At 56.2% G+C, this 19,236-nt stretch overlaps 1 protein-coding gene across 28 annotated transcripts in view; it reads left to right on the plus strand.

The window, feature by feature from the left end:
- The first annotated feature begins 2,896 nt into the window (after positions 1 to 2,896).
- Positions 2,897 to 19,236, plus strand: part of BIN1 (bridging integrator 1) — a 52,769-nt gene continuing 36,429 nt past the window's right edge. For 27 of the 28 annotated variants that reach the window (XM_072788777.1, XM_072788785.1, XM_072788784.1 and 24 more), the window contains exon 1: positions 2,897 to 3,055. In XM_072788777.1, coding sequence (XP_072644878.1) covers positions 2,972 to 3,055 — 84 coding nt within the window. In that variant the 5' untranslated portion in view covers positions 2,897 to 2,971. The remainder of the gene's footprint in view (positions 3,056 to 19,236) is intronic. The other variant, XM_072788789.1, reaches the window with a different exon arrangement.

Below are 19,236 nucleotides of genomic sequence, written 5' to 3' on the forward strand. Positions count from 1 at the left end.
TGTGCAAGCAGGGGGAGGGGCAAAGTGAGAGGGAGAAGCAGGCTCCCCGCTGAACAGGTAGCCTGATACTGGACTGGATCCCAGTACCCTAGTATCATGACCTGAGCTGAAGGCAGATGCCCAACTGACTGAGCTACCCAGGTGCCCCAAGGCTGAATCTGCATTTTTGTGAATTATCCATTTGTGCCATGTGCCTAGTTATATTGGGATCTTTTAATGTTTTTCTTGTGAATTGTGAGAGTTCTATTTTATTTTTTAAAATATTTCCCTTGTTTCTAACACTTTAATCTTTTTATGTCAAATTTCTTTTCAAAATGGAAACACCTTTATTTTTTGTGTGTGTGATAGTGAAAACAAAGGGCTATCACGGCAAAATAAAAAATCAGATACAATAGAAAATCAAAAAGAAGAAAGTAAAAATCTCCTACATTTTTACCCCTTGGACTTGTAACTAACATTTTTGGAGTATGTCCTTCCAAACTTTTAACCTTATGTGTTAACAGTGTTTTTTGAAGTTTAAAAAATTAAAATGTTTTTTGTATCCTCAAAGTAGCATTGTTTATTTCAAAATATCTTCCAATGCTTTTGTGTTTAAAAAAGCCTTTCTAAAAAAATAAAAATAAAAATAAAAAAACCTTTCTAATCTGGAGATCACATTAAGAATTGCCATGTTTAGGGACAGAGCTGTGTGTGTTTAGTTATGAAGGCCATATTATAGCATAATATGGAATATTTAGGAAATTAAGAGGAAAAAAAATCACCTGTAATGCTTTAATTTTATACACGTCTATTTCCTTTGGGCATGGTCCTTTTGAATCTTGGAACATGAGTACTTGTATTTACTTTTAGTGGTTGCAAGGATAGTGCATGCAGTTTTTGTTCTTCCCCTTTTCATTCACAATTATATTGTAAGCTTTATTTTCATGTTGCTACATCTCTGTAATGGTTTTTTAGAATGATCCCCCTATGGCCCCTTGGGTCGCTGTGCAAGCTAGCTGACTCAATCCTGCTGATAACCATCTAAGATTCAAATTTTTTTGTCAGGTGATATTTTGAAACACCAAAGTACAGCAAAGCAGAATCTCCCACTGTTCCCTGGGAGTCAACTGGAATAGTTTGACTTCTGCTCATTTCCTCCTTTCTTCAGAGGACTGTTGGGAGAAATAGCTCTTAGGGAATGGTTAGAAAAATGACAATTATAAAATTAGGAAAAGAGATCATGAAGTGAAATTGAGCTTTTAGAAGAAAGTTGCTTCAGCAACTGAGTCTGCACTGTTTAGGTTTTGATTTTGTAACTCACGAATTGGCCATGAGTTTATAATAATAATTTTGACAAAATGCTTTCCATTGGTGCAGTGCTTGGTGTTTTTTTCTGGGAAGCAGTTTGGTTTATCAGCTGAGGGCTTTAGGGCAGGAAAACCTGGGTTTGGAGATCTGTTTATCTCTTGTGACCTTCAGCAAGCCTCTATCTTTCTGCAAAACAGGAGTAATAATATGCCAGGAGGGAGGACTAGTTAAGATCATCTCCTATGGGTCCTGAGCAGTAATGGGAAGAACCTGCAGGAGTAATCAGAGTTCAGGGGACCTTCCAGGCAGAGGGGAGCCAGAACCTTTTATTCCTGGCTCTCAGTTTCTCCATTTGTATGAGGAGGGCGCTTGGTGTCTGGTCTGCAAAGCCCTTCCTGCTGACTCCCAGGAGCCTCCCAGGGTCCCCTGCCCTGATCTGTCCACCCTCCTCAGCTGGGCCCCCAGGAGTACTCTCTTCACTCAGCTCCACCTACAGTCCCTGAGAAACCTACCAGGGCTGTGCCCTGGCCTCCGGGACAGAGAAGGCTGTGGCATCCTTCACAGCCTCTGACATGACTTGGGGGAGGGGTGTGAGTGGGATTTATAAATTTTGAAAAGCTGGTTAGCAGTAACCTTATCTTCTCTTTGAATAATGATCATCGATCACTTCCCCCCCCCCCCCGCCCCCGTAGGGAAGAGAAGACAGCCCACTGTATAGTGGTTGAGATCCTGGAATGCAGAATCAGAGATTTGGTTCCAGGCCTCTATATGCCTCATGTGTGAAATGGGAATGATAATCGCACCTACCTCCTAGGGCGGTGGTGGTGGCACTTAGCCGAGTGCCAGGCACGTAGTAAGCCCTCAGTAACGTTACGTCGTTGTTATAATAATAATTATTGCCAGCGCGTGGGAAGATGGAGCGCAGGGTGGGCAGGAAACTAGGAGCCAGGGACAGAGCTCTGAAGGTGTCCCAGGGGACCCTAGTGGAAACCTGTGAGTCTGCCGGCCAGGCGGCGGCGGAGCGTCCAGCGTGAGGCCAGCCCCAGCCCCAGCCCCAGCCCCAGCCCCAGCGCCAGCCCCGGCCCCAGCCCCGGCCCCAGCCCCAGCCCCAGCCCCAGCCCCGCGCGCTCGCAGCTGGGGCTCCTCGATTCCAGGGGCGCGCACCAATCTCAGCTCCGAGCCGCCAGTGTTTGAGCGCAGCGGCCTCCAGACAGGTCTCCCCTCCCAGGAGGACCCGCACGTCAGTCTCCGCCCCGGGGCGGTGTCACCGCGGCGTCCCAGGAGTCCCAGTGGCCGCAGCTCTCGCCCCGCGCGCACCGCCCGCGTCCGCAGCCGAGGCCTCCCGCACGCGCGAGGGCCCTTTAAAAGGCAGAGTCCGCTCCAGGGGGCGGGCGGGGGGCGCCGACCCAGCCCGAGGCCCGGCCCCGCCTCCCTGCCCCGCCCCCGGCCCGCCCCTCCGGGTCCCCGCGTCGCTCGGCCGCACGCTCGCTGGCTGGGCGCACGCTCCGCCTCAGTCGGTCCGCTCGGCTGCCGGGCGCGCGGTGTGGACGAGAGCCGGGCCGGGCCGGGGCGGGGGCCGGGGCCGGGGCAGGGACCGGGGCAGGGGCCGGGGCCGGGGCCGGGGCCGGGGCCGGGGTCGGGGCTGGCAGATCGGCGCCCGCCGCCGGGCGAGGCCGGAGCCGCGATGGCCGAGATGGGCAGCAAGGGGGTGACGGCGGGGAAGATCGCCAGCAACGTGCAGAAGAAGCTCACGCGCGCGCAGGAGAAGGTGAGCGAGCCGATCCCCGGCCTCGGGCGGGCCGGGCCACCTCGCGCACCCCCGACCCCGCGGCTGGGCCTCCCCGGGGCCAGGCGCTGTCGCCTCGGCCGGCCGCTGCCGGGGCCTCCGGGGGTCCGGGGCCTGCGCTCGCAGCGCCCGGGCGCCTCTCGGCCCGCGTCTTCGGCGCCCCCACCCCCAGCGGGGCAGGACGGGGCGCAGCTGTCGCGTCACCCCCCGCCCCGGCTCTGTGTCTGCCCCGTCAGCCTGCAGAAAAGGGGCGGCCCCCGCTCCTCTCCCCGCGCCGGGTCCGGCGAGTCCCGCCCGAGGCCGAGGGCCCCGAAGCTGGGCGGCGACGCGGGCCCCTAGTCCCCCGGCCCGGCGGGCCCGGCAGGCGGGGCGGGCGCTGGCGCTGGCGCTGGCGGACGGAGCCTGCCCCTGCGCCCCCGGGCCGGCCGCGCCCCGGAGTCCCCAGGCTGCCCTCAGCCGTCGGGGGCCAGCGCGCCCGCCCCAGGCCTCCGGGCGCGTCCTGCGCCGCCGCCCCTCCCCGCCCGTGTCTCCACCGCGCGTCCCCGCCGGCCGCGGCACGGATCGGGTTTCCTTTCCTGAGAGGTGCCCGCGGCCTGGACACTCCGGCCGGGCCCCCGGGGAGCGCAGACCGCGCGCCCCTCGGGGAAGTGCCTAGTCCCAGCCGGGGCTTCGCGTTTCCGGCGGCCGGGGAGGGGGTGGAGGCTCCGGCGGTGGAGCCCCCCACCTGCGCGGGGAGCTAGGCCCCCCCGGGGCGCGGAGGGCGCCGTAGGAAACCCGACCCCTCAGTGCCCGGAGCCAGCGGCCGCGGGCGCAGGGGTGGGGGATGGAGCCAGGCTTCGCGGGGCACCCTGACAGCGCAGGAAATGCAGTGTGGGGGCGGGGGGCGCACGGCTCCGCTTTCCATCCCTTGCCACCTCTGGTTCATTGAATTGGATCACGCCAGCCGCTGACGCCACTTCCCCTGCCGACTCGGACTCTGAAATCAAGGATTGCAGAATCTGTGCTCCAGCCGGGTGGTCCCCCCTGGGCCCCCCAGCGGAGCCTCCCTCTCTGTCGCGCGATGCTCGGCCGAGAGTGGGAACCCGGGGACCGGCCAGCCTGCTCCTGCCCGTCTGCGGCTGTTGATAAACAAGGACTTTTGCAGCTGAGACCTGCGGGCTCCCTAAGGATGCAGCCACGTGATGGGAGGGGGCAGCGACCAGAGCTTCCTCAGAGCCTCCCTAAGTGCCCAGCTGCTCATCCTTGAAGTCCCAGGCTAAGGAGATGGGTGGGTGTGGTGGAGGGTAGGACCCTCCGCCAGGCTCCAGACCTGGCCTGCCCCGGCAGCTGTACACCGCCCCCCCCCCCCCCCCCCCCCCGCCCTGCCCCGGGCTGCAGGAGGGATTAGAGCAGCGCAGATTGCTGCCTGGGGGCTGGGAGGGCTTCAATAAGCGCCCCTGTTGGGGGGGGGGGGCGGTGCTGCTGCCCTTGCTTCCTCCACCCCCCTCCCGCCCAGGACTGGGTAATCCATCTAGGTGCCTGGAGCCGGCAGCTCTGGGTTTAGCCCTGGGCTTAGCCGACTTCCTGCTCCTCAGGAGCTGAGGAAGATGAATGGGAAGCAGAAGGTTAGCCGAGTCCCTGCCCCCACTCCACTGATGTCCTACTCCTCTCCTGCTCCCCTTTGCTCTTTGGGTATCTCCTTTGCCCTGGTTGCCTTGTCTCTCCAGTGGCCTCTTTCACTCATTTCAGGGGCTGTAGGCATGAGCTGTGTCTCTTCCTTTTAAGTGGCAGTGTGTCATCACTGACCCCACAGAGCTGCCACCCCTCCCTCTTCAGCTCCTGTTCCAGGGCATGGGCAGTTAGCTGACAGCTGGTCAGCCGTGGACGCTGGCCTTGGTCCGGGGCTGGCCCTGCCCAAGCCTGGGCTCCAACAGACTCGGGTTGTTTAGGGGTACGCAAAGCCAGAGAGCAGGCTTCCTTCAGGACCCTGCTGCAGCCCGTTCGGGGAAGCCTGATGCCCCAGTGCACACCAACCTCTCCCCTTTGCCCTCCTATGGTTCAGAGTCTGGTGCAGCCTGGATTGAGAGCTGCCCCTGCAGCATCTTCTGGCAGTGTTCAGGACCCCATCTAATTCCCATTGCCACCGGTCTCACGGGCACCCCTGCCCCTGTCCCCACCCTGCCTCGGCCAGATCAGTGTGTCATGAGGACGATTCCAGTTGTGTTGCCACAGGAGGGCATTTCCTGACCAGGGACAAGCAGGACCCTTGGTGCAGGACCTGGATATTATCCGCATAGGTAGGGGGGCCTCGTCTCTCCTTTTCTTCTTTCCCAGTTACCTGCGTCTCCCCACAGCCCAAATATCCACCAGGGTTCAGAGGGTGACTGTGTCAAGAAAGGCTTGCCCTCTGGTGCCTGTGGAGCCAGTTCTCTTATGTCCCCAGCCTAGCGCGTCTCTCCGTGGGTCTTGGCTGGGCAATACCCATCTCATCCTCCTCCCACCCCTGTATCCCTCTTCTGGGTGCTCCCCCTGATGGGAGGGCAGGTCTGTGTGTGTGGCCCCGGCCAGTGCAGGTGTGGAGTGACTGTTTATGGACAAACAAGTGCATTTAGGGGCTTGGCTTTGGGAGCCCTGATGCAGGCCTGGGGGTGGGCTGATTTGTGCTGCATGCTTCTCTTTTTTCCCCAAGTTCAGCAAATCCTGCCTTGGACATGTGCTGTGTGCCTGGTCCTGGGCTGAGCCCAGGGTGCAGTGGGGAGCGGGGTGTGCATGGCTCTGATTGCTGTGCAGCCTACTTTTGTAAGGTCCCATGGCCTCTGGCTGTGAGGAGGCATGAGAGTGTATTGGAAGGGTCATCAGGGTCTGAGCACTGCTTGCCTCCTAGTACCTGGCTGCCTCAGAGTCCTGGGGTGCAGAGCGTGTGCCTGGAGCTGGGGCTGGGGGGGTCATGAGGTCATCTTCCTATTGCATTTGGCTCATTGGACCCTCTGTAAATGACTCTGTCCATTTTTGGGCCTCAGTAGGGTGGCTGGGCAGAGCCAATGTAGGGTGGAGCCTGGGTCAGATGACAGAGGATTAGAGGTTGGCCTGCTGGGCCCCTTGGGGGAGGGGCAGGTGGGGCAGAAGGGACAGCTGGGTGGGAGTGGAATCTGGCCTGCTGGCCCTTGCGCCTGAGGCCTACTGCTTAGGAGTCCTCACTCATGGAGCATGCGTACTTGAGGGAGGCCAAAGCTGGGCTGATGATAAGCACAAGGAAGAAGGCTGTGGCGTGGGGTGGCGGGGGGGGGGGGGGGGTGGGGGGGGTGGGGGGGAGTGGGGAGCGTGGAGGGTGGGAGTGTGTACTCTTTCTGACTCCCTGAGCCAGCTGGGAGTGGGGAGGCCCAGCTGGGAGGGGGCAGGGCCCAGGGCTCACCAGAAGAAAGGTGCAATGGCAGTTATTTATAGGACCCTGACACATGGCCCTGATGGCACCATGCTTGTCGGGTGGTCAAGGTCTCCTAACAAAGTAGCCCTACCAGCCTCAGCTGGAGCCAGGCCTGTACAACCAATCCTTACCCTCACAGCAGCCTTAAGAGGAGCCGACCACATAGAATAGCAGGTGCCCTGGGAGTGGGGCCCATCTGGGTCTGCAGGAGGGCCTGTGAGGCTCCAGGCTCCTCTTACCTCCCTGCTTCCCCAGGCCGCAGCCAAAAGTTGGTCCTTTCCCCCTGTATTCTGCATTTCTCCTCATCCTGGTGTCTCTCTCTCTGTCCCTGGGCATCTGAGGATGCTTCCTGTCCCTGTCTCTTGTCTGTGCCCACATCTCACCCAATGGCACCTTTTCCTTGGCCTCTCTCTATCTCCTTGATCCGTGTCTCTTTCCTCTGAGCTTGCACATGGCTTTTGTGCTCTCTACCCCCAGAGCAGCTTCTCCTTGAACCCGAGTTATTGGTAGAGATGGTTCACCTTGCCTGCTGGAGGGGAGGTTTCTGAGCCAGGCATCATCAATGGTAGGGTGTCTGTGGGGACTCAGGGGACATTTGGCTAAGGAATGTGGGCATGGAGAGGTTGGAGACATAGACTCCAGACTTCCCTGAGCTCCAGTGGGCCCTGGCTGGGCTGGGGCCCAGGGATGAGCTGAATCCCCACTCGGTAGAGTCTGCTGGCTTGTGCCAGGACTCAGAATGAGGCAAAGGCTGTTTTGCCCAGGGGCCTGCAGAGAAGGGTGTGCTGACTGGGTTGCATGGGGCATGGAGGTGTTCTGGGAGGATCCATGTGAGCCAACATGTGGGGTGAGAATGAGCACAGGAGACCACCTGTTCACTTGAAAAAAAGGAACAGGCTGTGTTGGGAGTGGTAAGAGGTGGCTGGGTGGTAGCTTTGGGCCAGATTTGATCAAGTCGTATGGGGAAATCTGTATATCTCTTGGATTCTCAGAGAAGCCACAGTTTGGATTCTTCTCCCTTCCCCACAGATGACCCCTTCAGGAGCCCCTTTCCCATCTCCGACTTCTGGCAGCCGGCCAGGTCCCTACCCCTGGACTAGGCAGTATTTTATTTTATTTTATTTTATTTTATTTTATTTTATTTTATTTTATTTTATTTATTTTTTCATGAGAAACACAGAGACAAAGACACAGGCAGAGAGAGAACAGGCTCCAGGTGGGGAGCCTGATGTGGAACTTGATCCCAGGACCCCAGGATCACAACCTGAGCTGATGGTAGATGCTCAACCACTGAGCCACCCAGGCATCCCTGGACTACGCAGTCTTGATCCAGCTTGTCCCTTGCAAGGGACTTGGACAATGTGAAGACAATGCTTTTGCCTCTCCCTCTTGCCTTAACCCAACACCAAGTCTTGCATGGTTCTGTTTCCATCATGTTCTGGAATCCCTGGGTCCTACCCTCAGCATTAGGCCTCTTTCCCACCACAGGAGAAACGACTACAAGGTCATGTTGGAGAGACAACACACATGTTCTTGGCAGGCAGGCAGTCCTCAGTTTCCCCATCTAGCCAAAACCTTGGGCAAGGTGCAGGACCTTCATGTGTAAATTGGGGCAATAATGTTTCCTCTGCATGTGTTTGTTTTGGGGAGTAAAGCCTTGGACAGTGCCCAGCGCACAGCCAGTGCTCACTAAATGCCAGCCCTGTGGGGCAGGGCAGTACAATGAAGCCACTCTGGAGCCCGCCGTCCCTGCCTAGGCCTTTTTCCCACCCCTCTCCCTGTGAGTGTCCATTACAGGCCTGTATAGACAGCTAATCCCTGCTGAGCCCTTAGCTGATCAGGGCTTATGATGTCCCAGTCCCCGGGTGGTTGTGGTGGTAGTGGTGGTGGTAGTGGTGGTGGTGGTGGTGGTGGTGTGTGTGTGTGTGTGTGTACAGGGGCAACCTGTAGCAGGGGAGGGAATCAGACAGTTCTGGAGTGAATCTTAACTCACCTTACACATAAACCCAGTGGCTCTGGGTAAGTTTCTCCCTTCTCTCTGGGCTTCTTTACTTTGGCCATCAGTTAAGTGTTGGGAGTTTGCTTATTCATTTTTTTATCCATGAAATGAACCCCAAATACCCACTATGTGCTGGGCACTATTCTAGGGACCGGGGTACAGGGCTGAACAAAACCAAACCCCACCCTCAGGGAGCTGACATTCTAGGTGGGAGGGTGGGGAGGAGCTGGTAAAGAAACAACCATGCTGGCAGTAATGAAGCAGGAGGTGGTCTTTCACTTTTCCTCCATGGATTCTGAGTGGCAGCTTCTGGTCTCCAGGTGAGAGGGCACCTGGGGGAGGAAGGCTTGCTATTGGATGTCACCCTGATATGTTGTGTTTTTCTAAAGCCTCTTTGACAAGTCTCCTTTTGGAATTAAAAGTACAAAGAAGAGGATGCCAATGCTAAAACCACCCAGCAAGGCACTGACAGAGGACTGGCCCGGGCAGCTTGGAGGAGGCCGGGCAGGGGCTCCAGTTGTAGGATGTAGGATGGGGAGGACAGGAGGGTCCCTGAAGGAGGAAGAGGGAGACACCGCAGATGGCGCACAGGCACTTGTAAGACTTTTTAGAAAGCTGGGTTTGGATTGCTCCACAGGCATTACTGCCCTTGGGCAAGTCTCGTTGACCTCTCTGAACCTGTTTCCTCACCTGATAGAAGTGGCACGTGCCATGCGGCCTGCTGTGCAGGTTAAGTGGACACAAGCAGGGCTCATCATTCCCCAAAGGAGCTGGTCTTGCGCCCTGGAAGGGGTACTCATGGGAACTGGCTGGCCCTGGAGCTCCTGGGGCCTCCCCAAAGAGGCTACCACCTCCCAAAGAGGCCACCCACTTGTGGATGGGGGAGCAAAGCTGGCTGTATGCTGAGGGCTGACGGGTCAGGGCTGGGCAGGTGAAAATGGAAAGGCAGACTCTTCTTGCTCTAAGGGAAGCCTTTGTCAAATATTAACTTAATAATAACCGCCGTGGGTATTGTTTTGTTTTGTTGTTTTTTTAAAGGCTTTATTTATTTATTCATGAGAGAGAGAGGCAGAGACATAGGCAGAGGGAGCAGGGGCTCCCCTGAGGGGAGCCTGCTGTGGGACTCGATCCCTGAATTCTAGGATCATGCCGTGAGCTGAAAGCTTAACCGCTGAGCCATCAGGTGTCCCACAGCCGTGGTTTATTGTGTACCTTCTGTGTGCAGGTGCTCAGCAGAAATTCTCATCCCCACTGCAACCAGGTGAGGTCATGATGATTCCCACTGAACAATTGGAAGAAACTGAGGCTGAGCAGTCGTGTGGCTTGCCCGTGGGCTCTCCTGGTCAACTGTCTGGCTTACCTACTGTGTCTTTGGGGAGCCATGCAAATGAAGTGCGAATCTCTAATGACCCCTCCTGATCCCTCCTGACCAAGAAGGTGTTGTCTCTTCCTGATCAACTGACAGATTTGGGTCCCCAAGACCTTCCTCCCCCATGAAATGAGATTTGAGGGCCCTTGTCCCCCACTGGATCCTTACCTAGATGTGACCTTTACCCTTTCGGGGTGTGTAGGGTGAGGGGACAGCCAGAGGTTTCTGGATGCCATCTAACACAAGAGTTTGTGCAAGCCAATGAGGACAGATGAGGTAATGTGGTGTGTATGTGAGTGTGTTTTCCCAAAAATAAAAGCTGCATCCAGTTCATTCAGGATAAAGAAACCCTCTTTATTAGGAGAGTTTGTCTCCTTTTGTTTATGTTGTTGCAACAGTGTTTCTTTTATAAAGTGATGTTACTACTATTTTTTAAAAATGTTCTTGGGGAGGAAATAGTCGTGCAACTGGCCACACACACACATGCACTGGCAAACACAGAAGTCTTTTGCTGGAGTGGAATCTAGTCTGGGACCCGCTGCCCCTGGGGAGCTTGTTGCCCACACCTGTGGACTGGCTCTGTGGAGTGGGAAGGCAGCTCTTGTGGGTCCAGCTTGAGTGTGACCCGTGGTCGTCTGGTGCAGGCCCCCTAAAATATCTGTTCTGTGAGGCTGAGTCCTGCTCCTGCAGTGGCTGTGGCTTCTCCAGCTCAGTGCACAGTGCTCACATGGGTTCTTTAGGCAGGGCTGGTAGAGGCCCAGGAGACCCCCTGGGATATCAGGGTACAGGATGGTTTTCAGGGTAGGGCAGCTGGAGCTGTGGGATTTCAGCCCTTCAGGGAAGGCCTTCATATCCCTGCCTGCCATAGGCCTTTCTGAGGGACTCAGGCCTTGCTGCAAGGTACCACCTCCCACAGGAGAATGGTCCAGGACTGTGGTGGAGCTTCCCTGAGCCTGGGGCTGCAGCGCCTGGGCGCAGAGACTGCAGTTCTCAGGAGTGGGCTGTGGCCCTGCTGGGCAGCCTTGCCTGGCTTTAGGCCAGATGCGAGAGAGGGCTTGTCCTGAGCCCTCTGCCAGAGTCTTCTTCCAGCCTGAGACAGCGTTTAGGGGCAGAAATGCCAGGATGGCTGACCTTGGGGTCTATGTGGTTTGCTGGACCATGACTTCACCATTACGGCCAGTGAGCCATTGCCCTCATACCCATTTCCGCTCCACTGTTTGCAGGGCTTCTTCCCTCCATTTCCTGGGCCTCACCTTCATGCCCACTGCCCAGCAGATGGGTGGGAGTGGGACCCCAGCATGGGCCAAGAATGGGAACTGGAGCTGCAGGCAGTGGGGCACACAGAGAGCCATCTGTGATGCCCTGGGGGTGGGCCTTTGTGCCTCCCAGGCTGTGTCTGAGCCTGGGGCGGCAGCCAGGCCCTGGAGCTGCCCCCGCCCTGCAGCAGGGCAGTGAGCCGCAGACGTGTCTGCCTCTGCAGGGTGAAGGCCGCAGCATCTCTAGGCTGAGCCCCACGGGCTGGGAGTGAGTGGGCGGTTGCCAGCAGCAGCCACCACAGGGCTGCAGGGAGGGACTCTGCAGCTGCTCCTGCTGGGCCCCTGCGGCCTCCCTGTGCTGGGGCTCCCAGAGCAGCTTCCTAAGGATGTCCCTGCTGGCCCCTTTTAGATGCTAAACTTACTTTTTTTAAAAAAGATGTTATTTATTTATTCGTGAGAGACAGAGAGAGGCAGAGACACAGGCAGAGGGAGAAGCAGGCTCCATGCAGGAGCCCGATGTGGGACTCGATACGGACCTTGAGATCATGCCCTGAGCCAAAGGCAGATCAACCACTGAGCCACCCAGGTGCCCCCAGATGCCTCACTTACATTCAGTTAGCTTGGTCAGGTTGTGATGATCTTATTTGTCCTGGCTGTCATTCTCCTGTTTGTGGCTTGCCCACCGTGGGCCATCATGCGGAAGTGCTGAGGGTACTGAGAGAACCTGCTCCTGTCCTCAGGGAACTCCCAGTGCTCATCACAGCCCTGGGGAGGGATTGAGGCAGGGACGCTAGTGCCTGAAGAGCTTCTCATCCAGCCTGGCCAATCATGGAAGTCTCCTCAGAGGAAGCACCTGAGCTGGGTTTGAAAGGCAGAGGAGATAGGTTGTGGGGTTGGGGAAGGATGTTTCTGGCAGCCTGTCAGGGGTGGCTAGAATGTGTGTGAGTGAGGGTGGTTGGGGTGAGGCCCGAGACTGAAAGGATAGGTGGGGAAGTGCAGACCCTGGAGGCTGTGAGGGACCCCAGACCCCTGTGTGCCTCAATCTGCTCACCTTTCTTCCTCGTGTGTTGTCTGAGCCATTTGCCAATTTGTCTTCTAGACTGGGCTTAGCCGAGAACCTGGTGTCTCACTATCCAGGGCTGATGGAGCCCCTGGCTTTCTGGGGAAGAGGAGGAGATCTGGGTGTGAGGGTCAGTCCCCTGAGGGAATGACCTCAGGCTTGGCCAGGTTAGGATCCATCTGTGCCACTAGGGGTCTGGGGTAGGGCTGCCATCCTGAAGTCCAGTCTCTCAGGCTGGGATCACAGGGGCTGGTGATAACTGTTCCCCAGGCTTGCTAGAAAGGCACAACATCCTATACTCCCCACCTCATATATATACATGCTTCTTTATTTGGGGGCCCCAAGGTGACACTCGGGGGGTGATTGCTAGGCTTAGAGAGTTTAACAGCTGGGAGAGGCCATCAATGCATCAGTTCACCCCTCTCGAAGGTACCCCTGTGTCCTGCCCTTTGTGGCCAGGCCATTGGTCAGAGCAGGAGAGGGCCCTCAGGGGAGGAGGGTCCTCCGGGGAGGAGGGCCCTCAGGGGAGAAGGGGTCATGCCTGCGGGTGGGGCCTTTGGCTGTGCTGGGAGAGTGCTGGGAGAGGAGTGGACAACAGGAATAGTAATGTTGGTGATGTTGTAGAATGGAGGCTCAGTGGGTGGTGCTGGCTGGTGAGGCGGGTTGGGATTTCCACTCAGGCCTGTGGCTGGAGGAGCCATCAGAGCCCTTGGGGCCAGAAGGGGGATCAGGTGACGGGACAGCCTTTGTCAGACCAGCCCCTTTTCCAACAGCTGCTGCTGCTTTCTTTGGACCCTGGGTCAGCTCAGCCTCTCCCCAGGACTGTCGCCAACATGCCTGAGCCCTGGATGAGCCTGGGCCCACCAATGGCTACTAGGGACAGACCTGGTACAGGAGACCTGGGCGGGGAGAGGCCCCTCAAGGGGAGCCCCGCTCCCCACTCCCATCCACCATGGCGCCCCTATTTCTGTGCTCTGGGATAGCATCCACTCTGCCAGGACATGATAACTATCTTGGGGCCAGATATAGGTGGTGGGTGGATACGGGTGCTAACCTGGAGCCTGGAACACTAGCAGCTGGGCAAAGGCAGAGGACAGATTGATTAGGGGTTAAGAGGTATGTGTGTGGGACGCCTGGGTGGCTCAGTGGTTGAGCAGCTGCCTTTGGCTCAGGTTGTGACCCCGGGGTCCTGGGGTCGAGTCTCTTCGTCGGGTTCCTGGCATGGAGCCTGCTTCTCCCTCTGCCTGTGTCTCTGCCTCTCTCTCTGTGTCTCTCATGAATACATAAATAAACATCTTAAAAAAAAAAAAAAAGATGTGTGTGGGAGGAAGACAGGCCCTAACAGAGAGGAAGAAGTGTGGCCCCTGTGACCACTTGCATACTCTGCGGTCCAGGGCAAGCTGCACCCCCATTTCCTTCTCTGTAAATGGGAATGAGGGTTCCTGTTCCCATGGGCTTGTGGAGAGGACCCAGGAGGAAGTGATATGATCGGAGCCTGGTCCCTGGTGGGCGCTGATACACAGGCTTTTTTTTCCCTGGGAGCATCTTGGGGAAGCCCCTGAAAACCCACAGGTATGGACCATTCTGGCTTTTGTGTTTTGGGCTGTTTGTTTTGCTTATGACAGGATTCTTGAAATTGAACTGCGGTGTACCTCCCCCCTACCCCTTTTTTCCTGTATTGGCTGAAAAAGCTAAATTGGAAGCAATGGTATCATTTCCTGGAGGACAGAAGTCAGAGCCCCCTGAGCCAGAGCCCAATTGAATGAGGTAGGGGAAGGACAGGTGGTTCCAGGTACGCTGTGCTTTCAGGGACCAGATGAAGGGCATGGAGCATGGGACAGAGATGCTGGGTCTCCCATGATTCATTCATTCATTTGAGCCTGAGCTGCAACAGAAGGGCCTGGCTGGGCCTCCGAGCCTCAGCGTGCCCATCTGGGAATTGAGAAGGATGAGATCCTCCTCTCAGTGAGATAAGGTGAGCTCTGGGACTCTTATAAGTGCTAGTGGCAGAAATGTGTCCCTGCTGGGTCTAGAGGATTCTGCAGGGGAACAGTCATCTTATCTCTGCAGCATTGTGCAATTTATGAACAACCCCTACACCCACCTTTTTTCATTTGATTCATTGTCTCGCTGACCTGTGAGGTAGGCAGATCTGGGTTATGGTTCCATTTGGCAGATGAGAGCACTGAAGCTCAGGAATCTTTGGGATTTCCTCCCTTCCAGTCTTCAGACTTAGCCATAGGTTGGCCGTTCACAGATGCTGCCACCCCCATCACTGAATCCAGAGTTGGGGGATACTTTTTCTTTTTTCTTTTTTTTAAAGTAATTTCCACATCCAGCTTGGGGCTTAAACTCAGCTCCCTGAAGTCGGGAGTCCCTTGCTCTTCCCACTGAGCCAGCCAGGCCAGCAAGGCTCTCTTAGGGCGAGTCTACTGAAGTGACCATGTACATGCCTGTGCCTGGTGTGTGTGTGTGTGTGTTGGGGAAGATGAAGCTGGCCGGTGGTTGCCCCAGGAGACTGGCATGTCAGAGTAGAAGGTGAAGCTGCAGAACTGGCCATTCACTGTACTGGGGTTTCCTCATAGCCTGGCATCCACCAACGAACTCCATGAGAGAAGGGGGAACCTGGTTGTCCCCAGGAGTGAAGGGACCCCAGAGGGTCAGATTTGGACAGAGCTGGTCTGATCTGTACTCCTCAGGGAGCCCAAAGGTAGAAGAGGGGGCTGAGCTTGGGCACCATAGCTCCTGCCTCCCACAAAGAAAGAGTTGGGGGTCCTCTGACAGGAGAGACTTAAGGATGAGCTAATGGCAGAGGGCGTGAGCTGAGCACTGATCTAAAATGAGAAACAAAATCCACAATTAATTGGAGGCATTTGCTGAACCTGGGACAGGACCCAAATACTGTTGTTTTTTTGAAACTTAAACATAAACTGAGCCCGGGGGTTATTTATTTGCTCCCCCTCCCCACCCCACAAGACATTCTAGCAATCTGTTCTGGCAGTGGCTTGGCTGAGCTAGAATGTCCCCGCCTTCCCCATGTTGACCCCTTAGCCCTCCTAGTTGGGTGGACCATGGGTCTGGAGGAAGCCACGACCAAATGGGGCCCCAGGCCCTTCACGGAGATATTGGGGGTGGCCCTGCCCTGGATCTGGTGGACTGTGGGGGGCCCCATCTTCATGTTTGATCCTGGCACTGCTGGTCCAGGACACTGCAGAAGCCACCTTGAGGAACAGCTGAGTCAGCACCTTGGGAAGCCCGTGGTCAGTGGCAGGACAGAACCCGGAGCCTTCATCCCTACTTTGTGCCACTGCACTCACAGGTCACACTGCCCGCTGTGCACCCTAACAGACATGGGGAGGCTGCCACCACATTCTGCAGCCAGCGCAGTGCCACTCCTGAGCAATGCAGCAGAGAGAGAAACCTCCAGGCAGTCAGGTGCTCTCAGCACACCCCGAGACCTGGGATTCTAGCTCCTGTTCTCCTGGCCTTTTATCTGGGACTTCAGCCAGCTACTTAACCCTTCCTGCTTTGGTTTCCTCCTCCATAGAATGGGGTAGCTATCTTCCCTGTTAGACCCATAGTCTTTGAGGGTGGAGGCTGGTCCCATGGTGAGTCTGTGCCTGGCACCTGCACATAGTAGACGTGTAATGCTAAGTGGGTTGGAGTGTGAGGCTCCAGTGCAGAAGCAATGGTAAAGGTTTTGCAAAGTGCCTTAACTAGTGTGGCAAGGTGGAAGGCCTGGGTTCAAATCACAGCTTTGCTCCTCCCAAGCCCTTGACCTTGAGCAAGTTACTTATCCTCTCTGGAGCCTCGGTTCTCCTATTCGTGAGGATTAAATGGGAGGATGGTGTCTCCACTTCACACCAAGACGCTAAATGTTGGGGTGTCAGCTCACAGACCCAGCTGTGCTCTGGAGTGGGGGTGGCCAAGGTGCCTTAGGTGGGAATAGGGTGTTTGACTGCACCCTGCACTCTGTGTGTGTCCTGTTGTTCCGGCCAAGTCTAGGCCAGCCCTAGCCCACTGATGATACAGTAGTCCAGGCCCAGCTTGTAATCTAATCTAGATAATGAGCCTGAGGTCTCCGAGGAGGAAGGGAGGAGGCATTCCTGGAGAGGGCTCATGGGGGTGGGGGCTGGGTGACAACATGGACCCCCCTTCACTTCCCACCCTTTCAGCTCTCTCACCCTGCTCGCCTTTCCCTGCAGGCAACAGAATCTCTTAGCAGCTTTTAGATGATCCAGAAGTGTCCAGAGCTGTAGCATGGGATGGTCAGGGGCTGACCTTCAGAATCTGGGGTGAGGTGTCCATCCCCACGCTTTGTCCCACTCTGATCTTTCCTGTGTGCCTCATTTGGCACATTACCATGATTTAAAAATTTTTTTTCTAAAAAGAATTGGTAACTGTCTGGCCGTTCAGCTTCCCCTTCATGTTGAATTGTTTCCTGGGTAAGAAGGCCCCAGGGGAAGAAGGGCAGGTAGGCATGAACTCCTCCCCAGCAGGCATACAAGGTGTTCTGGTGTTTGCTGTGATTTTGGGAGTTTCTGCGACCCTTCCTTGCCCTCACTGTTAACAGCCTTTGGTGGGAGCCTGAATGTGTTATGTGGAGGAGTGTGGGCCAGATCCCTGGGTCCCTCCTTAGGTGGTGAGACAGGGGCTCCAGGGCTGATGTCTGCATGAGGCCTGGGAAGCCCAGAAGGACAGGCCTTTCCTGCTCACCTGGTCCTCACCTCCCTCCTTTGATGGTAGAGGTAGGACCCTGAGACCTGAAAAGTGCTGACCTGCCAGGCCTCTGGTGGCCCCACATCATTCCCCTGAGCTGTTCCCGAGCCAGTGAGGCCTCCAGGCCTCTGCTCCTGTGCACTGACCTCCTCTGTCTGCCGAGCTTGGGGGGGAGGTGCCTTCCCCTTCAGTCTGCCCCTCGCCCACCCTCTTTCTCTAACCTCCCCCTCCAGATGCACAGAAAAACAGGATGCAGGATCAGCAGAAGGAAGCCTGGAAAAGCCTGTCCTGGCCCCTGAATATTCATTCCATCTGCCAGAGGCAGACATGTGATGGATGGTGGTCCCACTTATTTCCCCTCCCCCAGCTCTCACTCTCGACCGGATGACCGGGTTACCAGGTGGTCAGATACCCCTTCCCCTCCAGTGCCTTCCCAAATCTCCCCCTGCCTCCACTAGTGAAATGCAGTGGAACTAGCCCTGGTACGCTGGGGAGCACTCAACCAGCTGGTCCTTACCCATTGATCCCCTGTCTGTGAAGTTGGGGGTCCCTGTGGGGTGCCCTTACAGGTCCTGGGGACTTGTGGACAGTCCAGGGCGGAGGCAGGGAGGTGAGCACAGCTCTCAGGCAGATGAGAGCTGGGAGTGAGTGTGGGGGCCGGGACTGCTGGGCTGTGTGTACTTGTCTGCACTTTGTTGGGCCAGACTGGGTGGGAACTATTGAAAGGTGATTGTGGGCATTGACTCCTCTGAGTAACAAAATAACAACGATAGCCAAAATAGTGGTGATACTGTATTTGGAAAAAATATCCCATATCTTATCTCCTTTAAGTACTCTTTGTTTTATTTTTTAAAATATTTGATTTATTTATTCATGAGAGACACACAGAAAGAGGCAGAGACAAAGGCAGAGAGAGAAGCAGGCTCCATGCAGGGAGCCCGATGTGGAACTCAGACCTGGGACTCCAGGATCAGGCGCTGGGCCAAAGGCAGATGCTCAACTACTGAGACACCCAGGTGCCCCTAAGTACTCTTTAATAGTTAACAGTTTCACAGATGTGGACATGGAGGATTCCAGTTGGTGAAACAAATGAATGACCTGTTGGCATAGTTAGGTCCAACTTCTCTGAAAGGAACAGACATATGCAAAGGGGCATCAGTCGGGCAAGTGAGAGTCCCTGTGGCTGGGATGGAGTCAGGGAAGGAAGGCTGCCTGGAAGAGGTGATGTGAAAGGCCAGCGTGGGCTGGCATTATTAAGGAAGTAGGGTTTCCTGGTGGAGACTGTGGATGCTCCAGGCTGGCCTTTCTTGGTCCAAATGGTGGTGGGTTCTGGCAAGGCCTTCACCTTTTCTCCTGGCCCCGGCTGTGTGCCCTGCTGGGCTGTGGGCTGGGCCTGTGCTTTGTTGCTCTTCTACACAGACTGCTCGCCCACTGAGGTAAGGAAGCAGCTAATGAGGGGCCTGTGGGAGGCAACCCACTGGAGGGGCAGATCCCACCCCTCCGTTGATGGCCTCCGTCCTTGAGCCCAGGGCTGAGAATAACACCCACACTTGCATGGAGGAGACAGGTGGGGTGGATAGTGGCTCTGGAGGTGGTTGTGCTGACATCTCGGAACAGGTGGTGTTGGGTGCTGGGCCAAGGGTGAGGGATTGTTCCTGCCCTCTGCAGGCCCCACCCAGCACGACAGGAGGCCCTGTGTTGCTCATACGCCCCTCCTGGGAGCCTTCTCTGGACCTCTTCGTGGAGGGGGCTGTATTCCAGGCTCCATGCCAGGAATGTCAGGGCTCTTGATGGTGGCTGCTGTTCCTAAGAGGAACTGTAACCTTAGCTGCTGTTTGGTTTCTGCGGGATCTAACATTTCCCCCTCTTAACTAAAAAAGCTGGCCCGGGATCCCTGGGTGGCGCAGTGGTTTGGCGCCTGCCTTTGGCCCAGGGCGCGATCCTGGAGACCCGGGATCGAGTCCCATGTTGGGCTCCCGGTGCATGGAGCCTGCTTCTCCCTCTGCCTGTGTCTCTGCCTCTCTTTCTCTCTCTCTCTCTGTGACTATCATAAATAAATTTAAAAAATATTTATAAAAAAAAAAATAAAAAAATAAAAAAGCTGGCCGGCAGGGGTAAGGAGGTGGCTTGCAGGGTCCCTGCAGAGCTGTGGGGTGGGGGAGGCTGCTGAGGGGAGTGGCGTGGGTTGCTGTTTGCCGTCCACCACTCACTCAGCCTGAGTGAGTCACCGGGAGTAGGTCCACTCGGTGGCAGGCACCAAGGAAGGCATGTGTGGGTTGGGGGGTGAGAGGGTGGGGCAGGGTGGGGACTGGGTAGGAGAGGCTGCCTGAACTTTCTGGCTTGGGTATAAGGAATTC

This window comes from Canis lupus, chromosome 20 (genome assembly GCF_048164855.1).
Source record: "Canis lupus baileyi chromosome 20, mCanLup2.hap1, whole genome shotgun sequence".
Taxonomy (NCBI): domain Eukaryota; kingdom Metazoa; phylum Chordata; class Mammalia; order Carnivora; family Canidae; genus Canis; species Canis lupus.